Below are 19821 nucleotides of genomic sequence, written 5' to 3'. Positions count from 1 at the left end.
GTGTAGATGACGAGACTATCGAAGGAATGGAATACACTTGCCTACAGATATAATAGACAGACACTGTCTATTTATATCTATGACTTACCCTAGCCCATATGTTAGAATAAAGAACATACTTTGCTCTTTTGAATGATGTATGATTTGGCACTGTACACAGGATTTTAGACCTGCCCCCGAAGTGATTTTTCCATAAACCCGTCAAAGAGCTCACTCTGTTTTGGCCGTAAAAAGCGCCCAAATGAAGTCAATTTCTAACCTGTGTCGTGTGTTCGAAGGAGTACATCTCAGCGATGCCATTGCCTTGCAACCTCAAAGAAATATATTTTAATAACCCGCTAAATGAACGTTTTTTTAGTGTGAAATAAAAGCCGGAGATTTGCTTCGTTTCTTTGCTGCGACACAAAACCAAAACCAACTATAGATCTGCGGTGACATTATGAGTTCGTTTTCGACATTGCAGTGAAGTTGCGTGGATCTTCGACGATTCCCGTTCGGTTTAATGTGGATAGAGCTTTGATTGAATGTAACTGCTTTGAAAAGTTACAACATGAGTCCTTGGGATCGATGTTTTTCGGTAAACTTCTTCGTATCCTTGACTTTACTTTTGACTTGAACAGATCCAGATCGGCTGGGGCTGTTAATCACCTACACAGATCTATATGAAGTTGACTCGACACGGCGAACCGCCGAATCCGTGCCCTCTCGTCGGTCCTACCCCCAAATCCCTTACCAGCCTCAGACCCCACCTCACCATTCTAACCTCACTGGCGCACTATGTGTGATTATCCCTTCCTCATGTGTGTGTGTGTGTGTGTGTGTGTTGTTTGTTGTGTGAGTGCGTGCCGGCGGGCGGGCGTGTGTGTGCCCGTGTGTCTTTGTGTCTGTGCATGTCGTCTTGAGTGCGAGAAAGCGAAGTTTTGAGAAATAGTGACAGATAAATAGTTTAAGAAAGGAATCTACTAAGTGAGAGTGGGTGTCCATTACGGCATTGCGAAGCTTTGTTTGTCTGTTTGTTTATGTGTTCGCCGTGTGTGTGTGTGTCACAGTTAATATGTGTCCATTTGGTGCGTTTGGCTTCATAGTTCCTTCATACGAGTAACTTTGTTAACAGTTCATTATTCGGACACAGATTAACAAGTTATAGAATGTTCGTGTAGAACAGACACTTAGCCACAAAAAACACCTGGTTTTGAAATGAATTATTACCTCGATTCCGTTCAAAGGAGCTTTCCCCAAACACCTTTTTAACAATATCCAATTGATCTATGAAGATATGGGTCCATGCGACCCCGAGGCAGAGGATGCCTGTTTGCGGACAGGGGGAAATTGAGAAGGGGGGGAGGACCGATACTATAAACCCCAACCTGTGTACACATTGCTAACAGGAACCTGTGCACAAAATCTGTAATGTATCTCACGACAGATTATTTTTTCGGGGAGGGGGGGGGGCGCATTCTTATGATTAGCCTAAGTCGCTTCGCGTCCTCAATTTAGACTTTTGAATTCAAAGTACACCCCTTTTACAAAGTAACTGATTCACCCATGTGTGTCGTGTGTATGTGCGTGTGTCTGTGTGCTTGTCTGTGTGTTTGTGTGATTGTAGTGCGATTCAGAGACACCTACTGGACAGATCTTCATGAAACTCTGTCTCCAGTTGGAAATGTCCTCCCTGTTGTGGATGGTAGGAGCGGGGTTTTGGACAAGGGGGACATTTCCAACTTGAGACGAAGTTTGAGGTAACGTGATGCATTATAACTGAAATACACAATTAGTAGTGCCCCAATATGCAAGTGTGTTCGTATCATCAACTGATAAAAAGTGTGTCCGTAGATTTTGGTTACGCGTCGCAGTGTTAGCTGTGTACGACCTCCCACAGTCCAATGCCGCGAATTGTTGTTACAGCCCCTGACTTTTTTATGTACGGAATCCGGTAGTCTTTTTGTTGTTGTTAAATAATTATATTGCCAAACGTTATGACATTTTGGGATAATTGAACGAGTTTCAATACACATTTGCTGAGCACCTGTGTGCTAAAAGGAAATGTCGTTTGTTTTTATCAAAACTCAAAACTAATTTTCAATGTTTATTCGTGCAAACCGTCACACAAACATGCGTGCCTCTATGAGTATGCGTGTGGCTGCTTTCGTAGTTCAGGCTAGATTACAAGTCAGCTGTGTTAGGGTGCAAGCCTTTTGATCATTTACCCCACACCAAATCCCCCCCCCCACCCCCACACACCCCGATACCTGTCAAATTCCCTCAAAATGCAAGAACAATTCCGTTACCTTAGATCATCAACAGAAAATAATCCTCCGGATCCTAAAGATCAGGACGAAAACATAGCGAAACACTTTAGATATCAGATACCGACTTTATGTAATGCGCTTCAAAATCATATTTGAGAGAGAGAAAGAGAGAGAGAGAGAGAGAGAGAGAGAGAGAGAGAGAGAAAGAGAGAAAGAGAGAGAGAGAGAGAGAGTATGCATGTATTCCAATTGTAAATAGACAGAAATATAGTTATTGACTGTGTACTTATTCTTATCGCTATGAGGGGTTGGTTTGCTTGTGTGTGTGCATGTGTGTGTGTGTGTGTGTGTGTGTGTGTGTGTGTGTGTGTGTGTGTTTGTGATTACTGGGGCGGGCGGGTGGTGGAGGGGGGGGTGGTATTGGATCTGGGGGAGGGAAGGGGGGGGGGGTTGGCAGGGGGCATCGGTGCACTAAAGGCACCAAGTGTTTGGGTGTATGTGTTTGTATTGCGATTCAGAGAAAACTACTATACAGATTTTTATGAAACTCTGCACACAGTACCCACACTTCTCCCTACCGCCTGACCTACTGGGCTCCCAAATGAATGTTTTTATCAATTTTTGTCAGTCAAGATATGGGGGTGGGGGTGGTGCGGGTATAATTGTGGAGTAAGCAATAAGAAAACACCTTTTGGTTTTCTTAGGTATTGCAACGGTATATAGTGAAGTTAGCTGTGTTCAAATTTGTTTATGATCTGTCGAGCCAATTTTGTGTTACGACGTTTTTGAGTGATAATTGTATGTGTACGCTCTCGCCAATCCTGGATAATTTTCGGCATGCACATTGATAAGTACCGTATTATAATAAAGTGATACTCTCCATTCTTTTATCTACACAAAGTAATGTTTTATTTATCTTTTCTAAAGATAAAAATGTCAGTTAGGATGACGTTACGAATTACAGTGTTTTCTGTAAGGTCATATGTGTCCACCCGGTACCCCCCAAAACTGACAAAACTCTTATAAAAAAAAATGAATAAGAAAACAAAGTTTTTTGTCTGTCTGCAGTTGTGGACATATAGCTTAGAGAAACATGTGCTCAAAATGTGTAATGGATTTCACGTGCGACTTTTTGTTCTTTCTTGTGTTGAGGTGGGGGGGGGGGGGGAGGGTGGGCGTATGCCCCTTGATCAGTCTCGGGCGCTCTGCGACCTCGATTTACACTCTTGAATTCTAAAAACACCCCCCTTACAAACTAACTGATCTACCCTGGTATATATATATATGTGTGTGTGTGTGTGTATGTGTGTGTGTGTGTGTGTGTGTGTGTGTGTGTCTGTGTGTGTGTCTGTGTGTGTGTGTGTGGTGTGCGATTCATAGAAATTTACTGAATAGATCTTCATGAAACTTTGCACACAAATGTTCCGACCCCCAACCCTTCACCCTGATTCAAACTCATGTATCACAAGTCCAGCGCTCTACCAACTGACCAACAGCACTCCCAAATTATTTCTTTTTTTATCATTTTTGTCAGTCAAGATATGGGGGTGGGGTTGGTACGGCCGGGAATAATTGTGAAGCAGACAATACGACAACAACTTATTTTGTTTACAGGTATTGTATCTGTATACAGTGAACTTAGCTGTGTTCAAGTTTAGTTATGTTCTGACGAGCGAATTTTTTTTAAATACGTTTTTACTACTAAAGGAGTGATATTTTTATGTGTACGCCCTCGAGAAACCTCGATCATTTTCTGAAAATGCACGTTGATAAGTACCGTTTTATGATAAAGTTATACTCTCCATTCATTTATCTACACAAACTAATGTTTCATTTATTATTTGTAGAGCTAAATATGTCAGTTGGGATCATGTTAAGAATCGCAGTGTTTTTCGCAAAATCGTACTTGACAACCCCCAGTAAAAAAATTCTAAAAAAAAGTTAATACGTCAACCTCTTTTTTTCTTTGCACAGATGTGTCCATATTGCTTAGAGGAACCTGTGCACAAAATGTGTAATGTTTCTTTCACGCGATTTGAACACACAAGTAACCCCTTAAGAATCGCAGTGTTTTTCGCAAAATCGTACTTGACAACCCCCGGTAAAAAAATTCTAAAAAAAAAATTAATACGTCGACCCCCTTTTTTCTTTGCACAGATGTGTCCATATTGCTTAGAGGAACCTGTGCACAAAATGTGTAATGTTTCTCACACGCGAATTTTTTTTAAATACGTTTTTACTACTAAAGGAGTGATAATTTTATGTGTACGCCCTCGATAAACCTCGATCATTTTCTGAAAATGCACGTTGATAAGTACCGTTTTATGATAAAGTTATACTCTCCATTCATTTATATACACAAACTAATGTCTCATTTATTATTTGTAGAGCTAAATATGTCAGTTGGGATCATGTTAAAAATCGCAGTGTTTTTCGCAAAATCGTACTTGACAACCCCCAGTAAAACAAGAAGGGCAAAGCCCATACGACTCACATGCTTGACCTTGACCTTTACAGCAATGACATCATACACTAAGAACTGCTTTGCACATTTTTCCTACCAAAATACATGTGACCAAGGTCAAGGTCATCCAAGGTCATGCAACACAAAGCTGTTAATTCAAGACATAGGAAGTACAATGGTGCTTATTGGCTCTTTCTACCATGAGATATGGTCACTTTTAGTGGTTCACTACCTTATTTTGGTCACATTTCATAAGGGTCAAAGTGACCTTGACCTTGATCATATGTGACCAAATGTGTCTCATGATGAAAGCATAACATGTGCCCCACATAATTTTTAAGTTTGAAACAGTTATCTTCCATAGTTCAGGGTCAAGGTCACTTCAAAATAGGTATACAATCCAACTTTGAAGAGCTCCTGTGACCTTGACCTTCAAGCAAGGTAAACCAAACTGGTATCAAAAGATGGGGCTTACTTTGCCCTATATATCATATATAGGTGAGGTATTGAATCTCAAAAACTTCAGAGAAAATGTGAAAAATGTGAAAAATAGCTGTTTTTTAGGCAACATTTATGGCCCCTGCGACCTTGACCTTGAAGCAAGGTCAAGATGCTATGTATGTTTTTTGGGGCCTTGTCATCATACACCATCTTGCCAAATTTGGTACTGATAGACTGAATAGTGTCCAAGAAATATCCAACGTTAAAGTTTTCCGGACGGACGTCCGGACGTCCGGACGGACGGACGGACGGACGGACGGACGGACGGACGGACGACTCGGGTGAGTACATAGACTCACTTTTGCTTCGCATGTGAGTCAAAAATTCTAAAAAAAAAGTTAATACGTCGACCCCCTTTTTTCTTTGCACAGATGTGTCCATATTGCTTAGAGGAACCTGTGCACAAAATGTGTAATGTTTCTGACGAGCGATTTGAACACACAAGTAACCCCTTAAAGGGAAAAAGTCTTGAATAAGAGGGCTAAAAAGATTCGGTAACACGACTCTGTCGTTGCATGCTTTTCACAGGAATAGCTGTCCAAATGTCCTGGAGGAATCTCCCCGAGGACAGTAATTATACCAAAAACCAAATTAAAACAAACCACAAAAAACATAAACAAACAAAAAATTAACTGGCAAACATATAAAAAGAAAAACAAAGGGAAGTAAGCACTCTAAATGCATACCACATGTGGAATAGAGTAAGTGAGAGTTATTGGAACCAGTCTCCTGGCACCCGAGAGAATAACAAGCATTGAAATGAACAAGCGACTTTCATCCTCTATAAAAAAAAAACCAAGTAGTCGCGTAAGGCGAAAATACAACATTGCTTGGCTCAGTCGAACTCACAGAATGAAACTGAACGCATTGCATTTTTTCCGCATGACCGTACACTCGTAGCATCGTCTGTCCACCGCTCGTGGCAAAGGCAGTGAAATTAACAATCCAGAAAAGCGCGGTAGCGGTTGCGCTGAGGAGGATAGCACGCTTTTCTACATCTCTATTCTTTTTAACTCTCTGAACGTGTTTTTAATCCAAACATATCATATCTATATGTTTTTGGAATCAGGAACGGACAAGGAATAAGATTAATTTGTTTTTAAATCGATTTCAGAAATTTTATTTTAATCATAATTTTTATATTTTTAATTTTCAGGTTGTTTTTAATCCGAATATAACATATTTATATGTTTTTGGAATCAGAAAATGATAAAGAATACAATAAACGTAATTTTGGATCGTTTTATAAAAAAATAATTTTAATTACAATTTTCAGATATTTAATGACCAAAGTCATTAATTAATTTTTAAGCCTCCAAGCTGAAATGCAATACCAAAGTCTGGCCTTCGTCAAAGATTGCTTGGCCAAAATTTCAATCAATTTGATTGAAAAATGAAGGTGTGACAGTGCCGCCTCAACTTTTACAAAATGCCGGATATGACGTCATCAAAGACATTTATCGAAAAACTGAAAAAAACGTCTGGGGATATCATACCCAGGAACTCTCATGAAAAATTTCATAAAAAAAGTCTAGTAGTTTACTCTGAATCGCTCTACACACACACACAGACACACACACACATACACCACGACCCTCGTCTCGATTCCCCCCTCTATGTTAAAACATTTAGTCAAAACTTGACTAAATTAAATGTGACCCTCCACCACGAAATGAGTCGCATGTCACCTTTGCATGATTTTCATATTTTTACATTTTCCTAAAGAGTTTTTTATGCTCTATCCAGTGGTGAAAACCGTTTTAGAAAAGAGCAAAAACTGTTTGAGTTATAAGCCTGTGACTAAGGTGACCCTCACACTGTTACCAGACACTCCCCGGACTAGTATTAAGCCTAGCGCAGAACCGCGCGAGGTGACATGCGACTCATTTCGTGGTGGAGGGTCACAAATGTAAAAATCAACAACAAAAAATCCGAGATTTCTCCGTGTTGCACATACCTTGAGAGGCCCCCCCATAATGATGTCGGCCGTGGTGACGGGTGGGGTGGGGCTGTGGGGCAGCCCGTCGTCGTCGTCTGAATATTGCGATCGCCGCTTGTTCAGCTTGGAGAATAACTCAGCCTGAAAACAAAGCAATAATATAAGGTTTCCAGGGAAATATTTCAGGCACTCAAATAATTAAAGAAAGAGAGGGCTCAGCTAGCCTTAAAACAGTAATAATATAAGGTTTTCAGGGAAACTATTTCAGGCATAAAAAAAGAAAGAGTGAAACAATAACAGAGGAGAGAGAGGGAAAAGGGAAGGGATAGAGCCAAAAGGGAAGGAACAAAGACAGTCTGCTCTGAATCAGTTACTTAACATTCAGTCATACTGAAACTTTCCCTTGGAACAGAGGCCAGAAATTTATATGTGAAAAGATCTTCAGGTGAAAAAACAGTTTTAGCTGCTACTGCCCAACTGTCTTGGTCCATTAGTAAAATTACCAGTCAGTCCTTGAGCCAATCAAAACAAAAAACTAGGTCAGCAAATAAGCACTTTGCTACCAGTAGCTTCACAAACAAGAAACTACCTCAGTGTTTGGTCCAGAAAACTAACAGATCTGACACAAACCTTTGAAGTTCAAGTTGCATTACTGTTAACCAAGGGGTGAGAAACTGGTCACCTTATTGCTAATCACAGCTAATTGTTTAAGCCCTGTTCCCAAGGACACAACTGACCATAAGCTCTCTTTTAAAACCTCAAAAAATCTGAGAAAACATAGGCTACAGGTCTTAAAAATAAAATGGAGATGGTCCTAAAATAAAGACCAATTTACATAGATCTATAGGCTATGAACAGAAAATGTGTGAAAGCATGGTCTTTACAGGGGATAAGTCTTAAATAGAGGGGGGGGGGGGGGTGTCTTGAAATCAGGTTCCACTGTACCTGAAAGGCCGACTTGGGCAAACTCTCCTCTGATACAGCAGTCTGCTTCAAAGCCTGCAAGTTGGTTTCTCGTTGTTCAGGGGAGAAAACACTGTCTTCTGAAATACTGCGGTTACCTCCCAGTGGCCTTGGTTGTCGGCTCTTGAACCTGGGGCACAGACAGAGAGGGAAAAATACAAACGTGAGTTGGGTTGTGGGTATAACTAAATTAATAAAGCAACATCATTCCAGTGACATTTTGATTATAGGGGGGTGAGTTCTGTCTTCTGTTAGGAGTAACAAGACTCTGTTACAGTTTGCATGCTACGATGTTGCACCATTCTGGAAGAGTTTTTACAGCATTCATCTCAGTATCCCAGTCTATCTGAACGAAAAATCCACTTCATTCTGCTGCTTCTCTGTTTTTGTGTGTGTTTTTGTTGTCTTTGTTTTGTTTTGTTTGTTGCATTTTTTTTCGACTGATATTTTTGTTCCGCTATGCGTATTCTCTTTTTTGTCTTCCCAACACTAAACTTGTCTGAAGAAACAAAATAGCTCAAAACTTCAACACCCAATAAGACCTCAACTCTGATCCCACCAGTACCTTCACAAACACAGAAACTCTTCTGACCACTCAACAGTGTGACTTTCGCCGCCGTTTTCTTCTAAGCCCTGTCAGCAGCAAAGACATCTAAACCCACAATAAGTGTTCCTCAACAGAAGCCTGGCGGTACCAGTGTGCGATGGATTAAGGGCTGGACACGGGTTGACCATCTGCGAACTGCGTTTCCTCACCTGGACAGTGACCTAGCCCCCCCCCCCCTCTTCCCCCCAGCCTGCCCTCTAACCCACCGTTCCCCCCACCTCAACTCGCTCTCCCGTCTAGGATGGACATAATTAATTGCGTCTTGAAGACCTTTTTAGATCGAAGTGAGATTCCTCATGTGTGAGCGGATGACAACTAATCCGCCCCCCAAATTGCTCAAATTTATTGTCTTCATTTGAAAAAAAGTTTCTTCTTTTGCTTCAAAATGTGTGTCACTGTGTGACGCGCACGCGCGTGCGTTCGTTCGTGCTGTGTGTGCTTGTTATTGCCTGCGCGTGAGTATGGCAGCATATATTAGACAGAACTTAACACGAGCACTTTTTAAGACAATGGGCACGGCTCAACTGAGATTTGAGTCTCTATGAAGAAAATTAGACAACATCTTCGCAGACATCCAACACGTTTACTTAGCTGACTTTCTGGACAGAATGTGAAAGCTAACAGCATGACTGACCAAAGGCTTCACATTCAAGTTAAACTGTTCCTCAGCTTTAAGATTTTTCTCGAAGAAAAAGACAAAGAAGAAAAGGAAGGGGGGGGGAGAGAGAGAGAGAGAAAGAGAGAGAGAGAGAGAGAGAGAGAGAGAGAGAGAGAGAGAGAGAGAGAGAGAGAGAGAGAGAGAGAGAGAGAGAGAGAAGACGATGGTTTATTTCTTAATAATAATAATAATAATAATAATAATAATAATAATAATAATAATACGAATATTTGTAACGCGCACATATCTCACCAACAGGCGACTCAAGGCCATTGGCCCCTGGAAAAGGAGGGGAGGAGAGAGAGAAAGAGAGAGGAGAGAGAGAAAGAGACAAAAAGGGATAAAGAGAGAGAGAGAGAGCTTGTTTGTGGGAGCTTGTTTGTCAATTTTTTCTACATTATGTGACGCCTTACAACATGCCGTAACAGTCACAGAAACCAAACACAGACAGTTTTAACACACAATCGGGGGGCAAGCCTGAGCCATGACTCCAATTCGGCAAACCCTACTAGTAAATAGATACAAGCGCTTCACGGCCAAGCCAAAACAAATCCTAGGGTTTAACCTCAATCGACTTTCGTCTGCAAAATGTGAAAACTGGCACCATGACTAACTTAACATTGAACGCGAAGTAAAAGCACTTCCGAAGACGACGGGCAAACCACAACCAAGGTTATAACCATCAACAGTAAAACGAGACAACCGTTTCACAGTCAAGCATTGGGATTTCCTCGGCTTAAACCCCGATCGACCTTTTTTTCTACAAAATGCAGCAGCTGGCACCGAACTGAAGGCAAGTACAGACACTTCTGAAGACAATAGGGCAAGCCTGAACTAACTTGGATTCGAACCCTCAACGGCTAAACCAGACAACCGATTCACACGCAAACACGCGGCTTTCTCAATCGACTTTTCTACAAAATGTGAAAGCAGACGGCGTTACCAAGTACATCTTTGACAGTCACAGAACAGTTTATTTTGAAGACAATGGACAAGCCGCAACAAAGAGATTCCAAGTCTCACAAGAAACCGTGACAACCGCTTCACTGACAAGCACTAGGTTTCCCCAGCTTTACCCTCAATCGACTTTTTTCTGGTAAAGGTGGAAGCTCAAAGCCTTACCAAAGAAAAAGAAAAAGTGGAAAAAGCCAAGAGCAATGGATTGGCCTGACCTTCGGGATGACACGCCAAGAGCCTGAGGGACGTGCTTCCCCCAAAGACCATTAAGCATTGCGACCATTGGCCGTCTCAAAGACCGCTAGCACGGAGTGACACCAAGACCATCCGGTAGAGGCCGGGTAAAGCTTTGTAAAGGTTAGTGCTATCCGCTGGGTAATGAGGTTTTGGGGTTATCAGGGTTTGATGGTTAGCTGGGTTAATTAAAACAAGATATTGATGCTTGCGTGTGTTGCAGTAGTTCTAGTGAGTGTTATAATTTCTGTTCAGTTAATATCTCTTTTAAGCGCGCACACACACACACACACACACGCACGCACGCACACAAACACGCACTCCCGCGCGCCACACACACACACTGGCTCGACAACACAGCATTACATTCTAAAATAAAATACTCCACGCCATGGTCTTACGCTGGGGGAGAGAGAGAGAGAGAGAGAGAGAGAGAGAGAGAGAGAGAGAGAAGAGAGAGAAGAGAGACAAGAGAGAGAGAGAGAGAGAGAGAGAGAGAGAGAGAGAGAGAGAGAGAGAGAGAGAGAATGACAATGACAATTCTTTATTTAACGAGGGTAATAGATTAAGCAGTGATCTGCTTTTTTACATCCAGGGACTAGGTAAAGAGAGAGAGAGAGAGAGAGAGAGAGAGAGAGAGAGAGAGAGAGAGAGAGAGAGAGAGAGAGAGAGAGAGAGAGAGAGAGAGACTTATTTCTATGTTTTCTCGGACTGTCTTTCCCTTAATCCTCCCCCCGACCCCCATCTCTTTTCCTAAAGCGCACACGTACAACTGCATTTTTTGGGGGGTCAAACAAGATCGACCTGCCCCTCTTCAAGCACACACGTCGCCCAAAGAATGAGCCCAAACTGTGAAGAAACAACAAACACCGAATCACGTCATGGCCAATGATACAAGAAGGGTCAACACGATTTCGCACACAGACAATGAAAACTCGATTTTTTCCTTACAGCTCATCATCCTCTCGGCCAATCTCTCAGTTTCCGCCGCGATGATAGGAAATGGGGGCGATGGGGGGAAGGCGGGGGAGAGGACAATAGAAGGGGGAGGGCGTAGAGAGGAGATGTTTGTCTGTTGCGGCGTGGTCAGCAATCTCATCAGGTGGACCAACACTCCTGGGGAAGCAGACAATATTTGACACGCAAGTACACTGCGAAAACGACCCTCACCCCATCCCCCAGGCTCCCCAACACACACTTACATGCTCTCTCTCTCTCTCTCTCTCTCTCTCTCTCTCTCTCTCTCTTTCGTTCACACACACACACACACACACACACACACATACATGCATACAAGCATACACCTTCTGTTCTTGCTCCCGCGTGCACATGCTGAAAACCCTCCCCGCCCACCACACACACACACACGACACCCCCCCCCCCTCCCTCTCTCTCTCTCTCTCTCTCTGTTGTGTCTCTTCAGGCCCGTCTTGTTCTTCCGCTAATTTCACAATCAGTGACCAGATAGGCTTGGTCTCTTCCTCTGACGTTGCAGGAGGAAAAGCAGAAGCCTTTTCTTCTTCAACCCCCCTCCCCTACAATATCACCAACCACCTTCACCCCCCCCCCCCCGACTCCCAACTCTTCCCGCAATAAAAAGAAATGTCTTTGTCTTTGGCGTGAAGTTGTTAGCTCTGTGTCCTTCTCTGGCCCTGTCTGTGTTTTCAGATGACCGCTGGACGGTGCCTGGTCCCCCTCTCACTGCACACGTCTGTGTGTCTGTTGGTGTCGGTCTGTCTGTCAGTCTTTCCTTTTCTCTGTTTTGTTAGCTTTACTTATCTACCAAGAAGCGTTGTCATTTTGTACAACCCGCCCCCCCCCCCCCCCCCCTCCCCTTCTCCAGGGATCAACGGCCCAAGGGAATAAACAATTATTGTCTAGTCTCTCACTGTCTCTGTATCACTCTCTGTGTCTGTCTATCTCTATGGCTGCCTCTGTGTCTGTCTGTCTGTCTGTCTGTCTGTCTGTCTGTCTCTCTCTCTTGTTTATTGTCTCGGACATTGTATCATCGGCTAAATAGGGGTTAACTCCCGAACAGAAACTTAAAAAACCCAACAGATTCATTATTTCGACTCAAATTCTGCATCCCAACAAACAAAGGATGACAAAAACTGCACCAATTCATGGCAGGTTCCGGTCCCAATCTCCAAACTGGGACCATCCAACGACAAATGATTGATGGAAGAAAATTATTTGTCCCCAAGGAAAAAGCCTTAATGCCGAACGTAACAAATGAAACACAAAACCCCAAACAAAGACACCGGAAGCCACATTCATCCATCACATCACACACAAAAAGTTGCACAGAAACGAGGAAGCCGCCATGCAAAAAGAAAAAAAAGAAAAAGAAAAAAAGAAAGCAAACATTATCGCATACATTCAAGAACAAAATTGCCAACACTTGCATGCATAAGGCCGAAAGGAGGATAATATCTGATGCATGTTCGGCATAGACAGAGAAAAATGCCAACGCTAGTTTGCATGCCAAAGACCGAAAAGAGGATGATATCTGATGCATGTTCCACATAGATGAAGGGAAACTCCAACGCTAGTTTGTATGCTAACAGTTAAAAAGTGGATGCTTTCCAATGCATGTTCGGCCCACAAACATAAAGCTGTTTTCGGGAGTGCGCAAAGGCGATGGTCCCACCGCGGCCATTTTGACGATCATCAGCAAAGCTCCTCCCAGATTAGCAAGTTCAGGGCAAGTGTCAAGAGACGGCTTTGGGTGTTCTGGAGAAAGAATGCATGGCGGGAGATTTCGTTCGTCGTTGTTCGTTCTCTTCTTTTGTCTCGTGTTTTCTTTTTCCTTCTTTTTTTCTTCTCTCTATCCTCTCGTTAAACGATAAAGGGAGTCGTATAACCATGTTTGGTTGTAGGGCAGCGAAATTTGTAGAGATCTCAACTTTTCTAGGGCAAGCTTCACGAGGGCGGTGTCCACCCCCACTTCCTCGCTTACGAATTTATCTAAACTATGGATGATGACACTTTTTGTTTTTTTTAATTTGACATTTACTCTTTTTCTATCAGAGTTGAATACAGCGGTTTTCCTTCACTATTGACACAGAAAGTCCTTAAGCCTGTGTCTGTATTTATATGAAATATGTCCAAGGAAGACTCGTTCAATATTCAAACCAAACACAAAATCAATCACTAAACCTTTGAGAAGACCATATTCCAACATTAAAATGAACACGAAAAACACACCAAAAACTCGGTCACCAGACACCAATTTCCTGTCCGCCTTTTGAACCTAAATTCCCAGTCTCAGCAAGGAATAAAACTCACTCATATCCGCCACAGAATCTCGGTCACTGGGGAACAAGATGATCGATTCTAGAAAATCAACAGCACTGGAGAGAGAGAGAGAGAGAGAGAGAGAGAGAGAGAGAGAGTGTGTGTGTGTCACAGTGTGTGTGTGTGTTTGTGCGTGCGTGCGTGTGTGTGTGTGTTTGTGCGTGCGTGTGCGCGTGTGTGGAAGGGGATGTGTGTGTGGAAGGGAGAGAGGTGCGAATTTAGGAACAGATGGTAGAATGCTTTGTCAACAGAGGCCATTGTCCACTGCAAAGGGAAGGTAGTGTGCTTGCATATGTGCGAGTTTTACACATGTTTACTGGCGTGACTGCACATGTTATGACATAGCAACACAATGGACACACAGTCTTTCTTGGGGTCGATAATCTGGCCAAGAAGATGTATTACCCACACCAGTCTCGCCAGCGGTCACACCACAGGGCAGCTGTGAAACACGCATATCCAGAACTTCTCAAAGTACGTTACCCATTCTCTCTCCCTCTCTCTCTCTTTTCCTGTCTGTCTGTCTGTCTGTCTGTCTGTCTGTCTGTCTCTCTTTCTCTGTCTGTCTGTCTGTTTGTCTCTCAATCTCTCTCACCCCCTTTCTCTCTCTCTAGCAAGACATTTGGTGTCTCTACATTTACTGGAAGCAGATGAATGTTTTGTGGTAATTGCATGAAGGAAAAGAAGAAGAGAACGTTTAACACGAAGGGGTTAGTTCACTATACAGCAACACATTTACTACTGCACTTCAAAGGGCTAAAAAAAAGACACACATCTATATATATATACGACTTGTGTCTGTCTGTGTGTCTGTGCGCGATGCGCGGCCAAAGTTCTCGATGGATCTGCTTCAAATTTGGTGGGTTTATTCAGAGAGACCCCGGACACAACCTCATCGATGAGATATTTCAACACGTGCTCTCAGCGCGCAGCGCTGAACCGATTTTGGCTTTTCTGTTCATTTCACCATTCGCAGTAACTCTTCCTTATCTTCTCCAGTGTTTTGCGTTTATCTCCCTTCTTTCGTGTGGCGTCAATCCATATTCCCGTTACTACGTTACTATTTTTAGAAGGTCTCCAGTGTTTTGCGCGTTTATCTTCTTTCCTTCGTGCGCCGGCGAAGTTGGCGTACACCCGGCAAAGCCGGGTACCAGGCGCAGCCTGGTATTCGGCTCTACTTCTTCCCGGCGAAGCCGGTACCCGACGAAGCGGTAATCATCTATATATATATCTGTCCTCTATGCAGGCAATAACCCCGTGTATCTCTACCATACTAGAATCAGAGGCTGTTGTGTTGTGTCACACTGGAATCAGAGGCTGTTGTGTTGTGTCACACTGGAATCAGAGGCTGTTGTGTTGTGTCACACTGGAATCAGAGGCTGTTGTGTTGTGTCACACTGGAATCAGAGGCTGTTGTGTTGTGTCACACTGGAATCAGAGGCTGTTGTGTTGTGTCACACTGGAATCAGAGGCTGTTGTGTACAGTGTTCTATTCAATCTCTGCTGGAATCAAGACCTGTCCATTTTGCTGAAAGTCTTGTGGCTACAGATGGCTGGCACTCTAGATCTTGTCACGTACTGCCACAAGTCATCCACATACATCTCACAGTTATCGCCCCTAGCAGCCAACAACCGTGTATCTCTACCTCACTGGAATCACAGGCTGTTGTGTTCTGATCAGTCTGGAATCAAGACATGTCTTCTTTGCTGAAAGGCTTGTGGCTACAGGTGGCTGGCATCGCACTCTCGTCACGTACTGCCACACGTCGTCCACTTACATCTCCCAGTTATTGCCCCTTGCCTAGAGGAGTCAAATGGAAGATTACCCTTCTGCATAACTTCTGTGGAGACCTCTGACTCATTCGACCCCCCGACCATCACCCCCCCCCCCCCCCCCCTTAACCACGTCGTCTGGGCTTTGCGGATCAATAGCTTTGTCTCATGTGCGGTACTACGAGGGTCAACCGATAGTGAATCACAGTGGACGCTTGTAGCCTTCGCGGTTCGATTCCTCCAAGGACCCCCCCCCCCCCCCCTCCCTCACTCCTCCTCCTCCTGCCACTCTGATCTCCTTGCCCATAAACTCGGTCGCAGGGTGTTGTGTACTGATAGCTTGCGGAATGAGAGAAGTATCAGCTTTTTCTGGCATGAGGAAATATGGGTATTTAGTGACATCAAACTATCCTTGTCGTTGGTGTGCGTACTAGTGCTTGTATTTTGAGTGAGTGGGTGACATGGACATCTTTGCTTAGCGGGAACAATTTAACTGACCTGCTGGTGACACTCATAAAAACTGTTGAAAGACATAGACTTTGATAATAGAATTCCAGTTTTGAACGCAGTTATTTCCTTTTTTGTTGTTTTGGTTTTTTGAACTTTTGACTTGTTTACTTATTTATTGCATTTTGAATTTTAGGGCAAATCTTCCCCAAAACTCAACTTGGAAACTATTATGCCAAGAGCCCTAACCTCAAACACAATTACCACGAAGAAAAATAAAAAATCCAAAACCTTTTTTACATCTTAAGGGAAAATTCGGTCAAGCCATCAGCCGAACCCCTCTAAATCTGCAAGAACTGCAGTGTACACCCACAAAGTCTCAAACCCCATCTTTAATTTGACTCCCACTTTAAACGGCTAAAAGGCACAAAATCCCCATGTGTATACTCATTCCAACCGATCGCTCGGGGACACCATTAGTGAAAAACTAGCCACGAGTTAGTAAAGATTGCCCGACAAATTACAACTCTCTTGCCTTTGCCTGCCGGGACGGAGTGTTTAATGAGAAGTGTTTTCCTAAAACGATCGCCATTTCAATTTGGAGGCCCCACGTGACAGACTGGGTTTCTCCCACGATCGATAACTCAAGCTGTGTTGTGTGCCCAAGGGGAGAGAATGCACTGTAAAGGATGACGAAGCGTCTGCCAAGTGGAATGCTGCGTTGTCAACAAGTGGGGAAAAGAGAGCAAATCTGTTGCAGCACAGTGCAAGGGGGTTTCGATGAGACAGCTTTGTGTCCATTGCTGCCATCGTGTCTGTTAGTTTAGTACAGTAGCACCAGCGATGAAGCGTTCAAACGTTCCCTCCGTCGCGATATAACCTTGAATGGTTGAAAACGACGTTAAACACCAAATAAAGAAAGAAAGAAAGAAACGTTCCCTCGAAAATGGTCGACTTGACGTTCAACAACAAAGAAAAGAAGGAGGAAGAGGAGTAGGATTAGGAGGAGGCAGGAAGAGAAGGAGGAGAAGGATCCTCGTCATCAATGTCATCATCATCACCATCGTCTATATCACCACCCCCTATCCATTCGGAAGGACAAACAAACAAACAAACAAACAAATACAAAATCGATCTTGCTATTTCTATTCTAGGAGAGTACAAGCAAACGAACGATCAAAATGTGAGAAAATCGTATTAACAAGACCAGGCAGACCTTAGCTCCTAGGAGCAGCACAAGAAGAAGTAGCATAAAAGAAGAAGAATCCGTACATGATCCTGCACTCCCAATCACCCCAACAATGTCAATGACCGCTCGAAGACCCTACCTCCCCCCTCCTCCCCCATAATCTACACCCTCCTCCCCCCTTTCACATTAAAAAACAACTGTTGCAACGGGAGGTCTTGTTAGCCCGCTCCTCCCAAAGGAAACTCCCCTCACGGCTGAGAACCCAGACAAGTCGGGCATCGAGACTTTTCTCACCCAGAAAACTTCCATCACTCGCGTGCAGTGACGTCATGCTCTCCGCGTGATTCCATTGGTCGAGTTTTCCGGAGAGGACACTTGTCATTCCCATTCCCTTCGTGGAATTGCAGATCCGTGCATTGAACTCAACATGAAAATACTTCTTTTCTTTTTTGCAGAGATCGAGATCCAGCGGCTAGCTATGAAAAGCCATCCATTTTCCCTCCAGTTTCATGATTCTTTCCTTCCTTCATTCTTTTTATTCGGAATTCAGAGTAACTTGCCAAAGAAAATCGGTCAGTTTTCATTTTTTTCCCCCGTTTTTCTTTCATTTTGATTTTCACCTCTCCGCTCTTTTCCATTTCCCCCCTTCCTTACTTCCTGTCTTCTACCTTATTTGGAATTTTTCTTTGACAGGTCCTCTCTGAACCCAGCTGCCCTACCCAGGACAAGACATCAATCATCCTTTTATTCTTCCATTTCCAATTTTATTTTCCCTCTCAACTACGCAACGGAAACCTGGTTTCTTCAGGTCTCCCCTACCCCACTTTCCCTTCCATTCGCCCCTGAGAAGCCCGTCTAAAGGGCAACAAGAAATGATGTTTACGTGACGAAATGAAGGCTGACTCAATTTCAGATGAATGTGCAGTGGGGAGGGGGCTCTTTCTTCTGGCATTAAGTGGACATGAGACAAGGAAAGGGAGAGCTGTCGTTCCAGCCCTCAGAATGATCGCTAAATCTATTAGGACAGTTGCATTATCGGACGATGGAAGAGAGACATAAAAAGAATCCCCTACAGCGCACTGGCACTCTCTACTTGCTGAGCGCCACTATGGCACTGCACCAAAACCGATCCATTTCCTTCAGTGACCGCGAGTTTATCACGCTTTTTGCACACACATACTCTTTTTACATATATGCTGAAAAGGCAGCGACAAGCTGTCGAAATATTGATTAGGAATGTACCAAACCTGGTGACTGATGTGTTCTCTCTTTGTTCAACCATACCCTTTATCTAGACTCACTGAGTGCTTTCTCCCATGTAGTTTCCGAATATTCCTCATGTATCCATCGCAGAAGTTAATTCCAATCAGATTTTTTGAAAAAGTGTTTGTGAAAATGTTTTTGTCTGCCCCAACGATATCATCTGTCGTCCTCCTCAACTCGGAAAGTCACAAGCCCAATGGAGATAATGGCAACTGGCATTTCTTGTACACTTTTTGTCTTTGGGGATTTTCTTCAACGACCTCTTATTCTGCTTGCAAAGAAAAGGAAGCTTAGACACCCACACACGTCAAGAATGTTAAAACACTGTACATCAGAAAATACGGTTACAGTGAGAAAAACATGTACACAGGGTAACAATTAACATATTACACTCAAAATGTTCCAAACAGCTAATAAAGATTCCACCTGTTGCAGACCATAAAAAAGACATACGCTGCAAGCTGACTACGCACAGCCCACTGTGCTAATGCTCGAAACACATAAATATTTTGACAGCTCCAATGTGCGCACAGCCGAGAAAGAGACGAAATCAATAGTGATATCTGTTGGACATTCAAAGAACTGGCTTTCAAAAAACAACAAGCAAGGATCATTGTCTCATCGTGTGTATGTTAGAAAAGTCTCCAAACACAAACCTCGGCAAAAACACACAATGAAACAAACAGCAAAACAATCATGAAGTAAAACTAGAAAAAAACAAAAGACACGTGCACACAGACACACACACACATACTCACACAGGCACAGACCCCCTCCCCCCCTACACGCAGGCACAGACCCCCCCCCCCCCACACACACACATACGTACACTTCTGAATAAAAGAATACTACTCATACCCAAACAAGCCAAGTTGACCATGGCCAAAGCAACAGACAAAACCAAACTTGCCTTGACCTCAAGAATAGAAGAATCTGCGGACTTCAAACTATCTGAACAACCCAAACAGCCACGTCAAATTTCGACTGCAAAAAGAGCCTCGCGAGCACAACACATGCAAGCTAATACCACTGCCAACATCAGCGCACACTCACGGTTTATGTTTCACACTTAAAATCGATATTTTGCCCAAATATGATCACGACTTTATTCTCATGTTCAGCGAGCATGCACGAAGGATATTGATGCATCACAAAAACTGCCTGCCCTTATTTGATTTCCTTTTTAATAAAAGCTTAACTGATTATCTTGCCGAAGACGAACTACAGCAGAGAAAAGGAAGTGCGGAGTAAGGGAAGAAAAGAGAACAGTGAGGTCCATG

General features: G+C 43.3%; 2 protein-coding genes across 2 annotated transcripts in view; one reads left to right on the top strand and one right to left on the bottom strand.

Annotated features, from left to right (window-relative positions):
• Nucleotides 1–19821, top strand: part of LOC138968931 (uncharacterized) — a 111256-nt gene that overhangs the window by 35969 nt on the left and 55466 nt on the right. The window lies entirely within an intron of this gene.
• Nucleotides 1–19821, bottom strand: part of LOC138968928 (uncharacterized) — a 73881-nt gene that overhangs the window by 14582 nt on the left and 39478 nt on the right. Inside the window, exons 3-4 of the mRNA XM_070341603.1 lie at nt 8099–8246; nt 7172–7294 (exon numbers count right to left, since the gene is read on the bottom strand). Coding sequence (XP_070197704.1) covers nt 7172–7294; nt 8099–8246 — 271 coding nt within the window. The remainder of the gene's footprint in view (nt 1–7171; nt 7295–8098; nt 8247–19821) is intronic.

This window comes from Littorina saxatilis, linkage group LG6, assembly GCF_037325665.1.
Source record: "Littorina saxatilis isolate snail1 linkage group LG6, US_GU_Lsax_2.0, whole genome shotgun sequence".
In the NCBI taxonomy this organism is placed as follows: domain Eukaryota; kingdom Metazoa; phylum Mollusca; class Gastropoda; order Littorinimorpha; family Littorinidae; genus Littorina; species Littorina saxatilis.
This window is presented reverse-complemented; position numbering and strand designations above follow the sequence as displayed.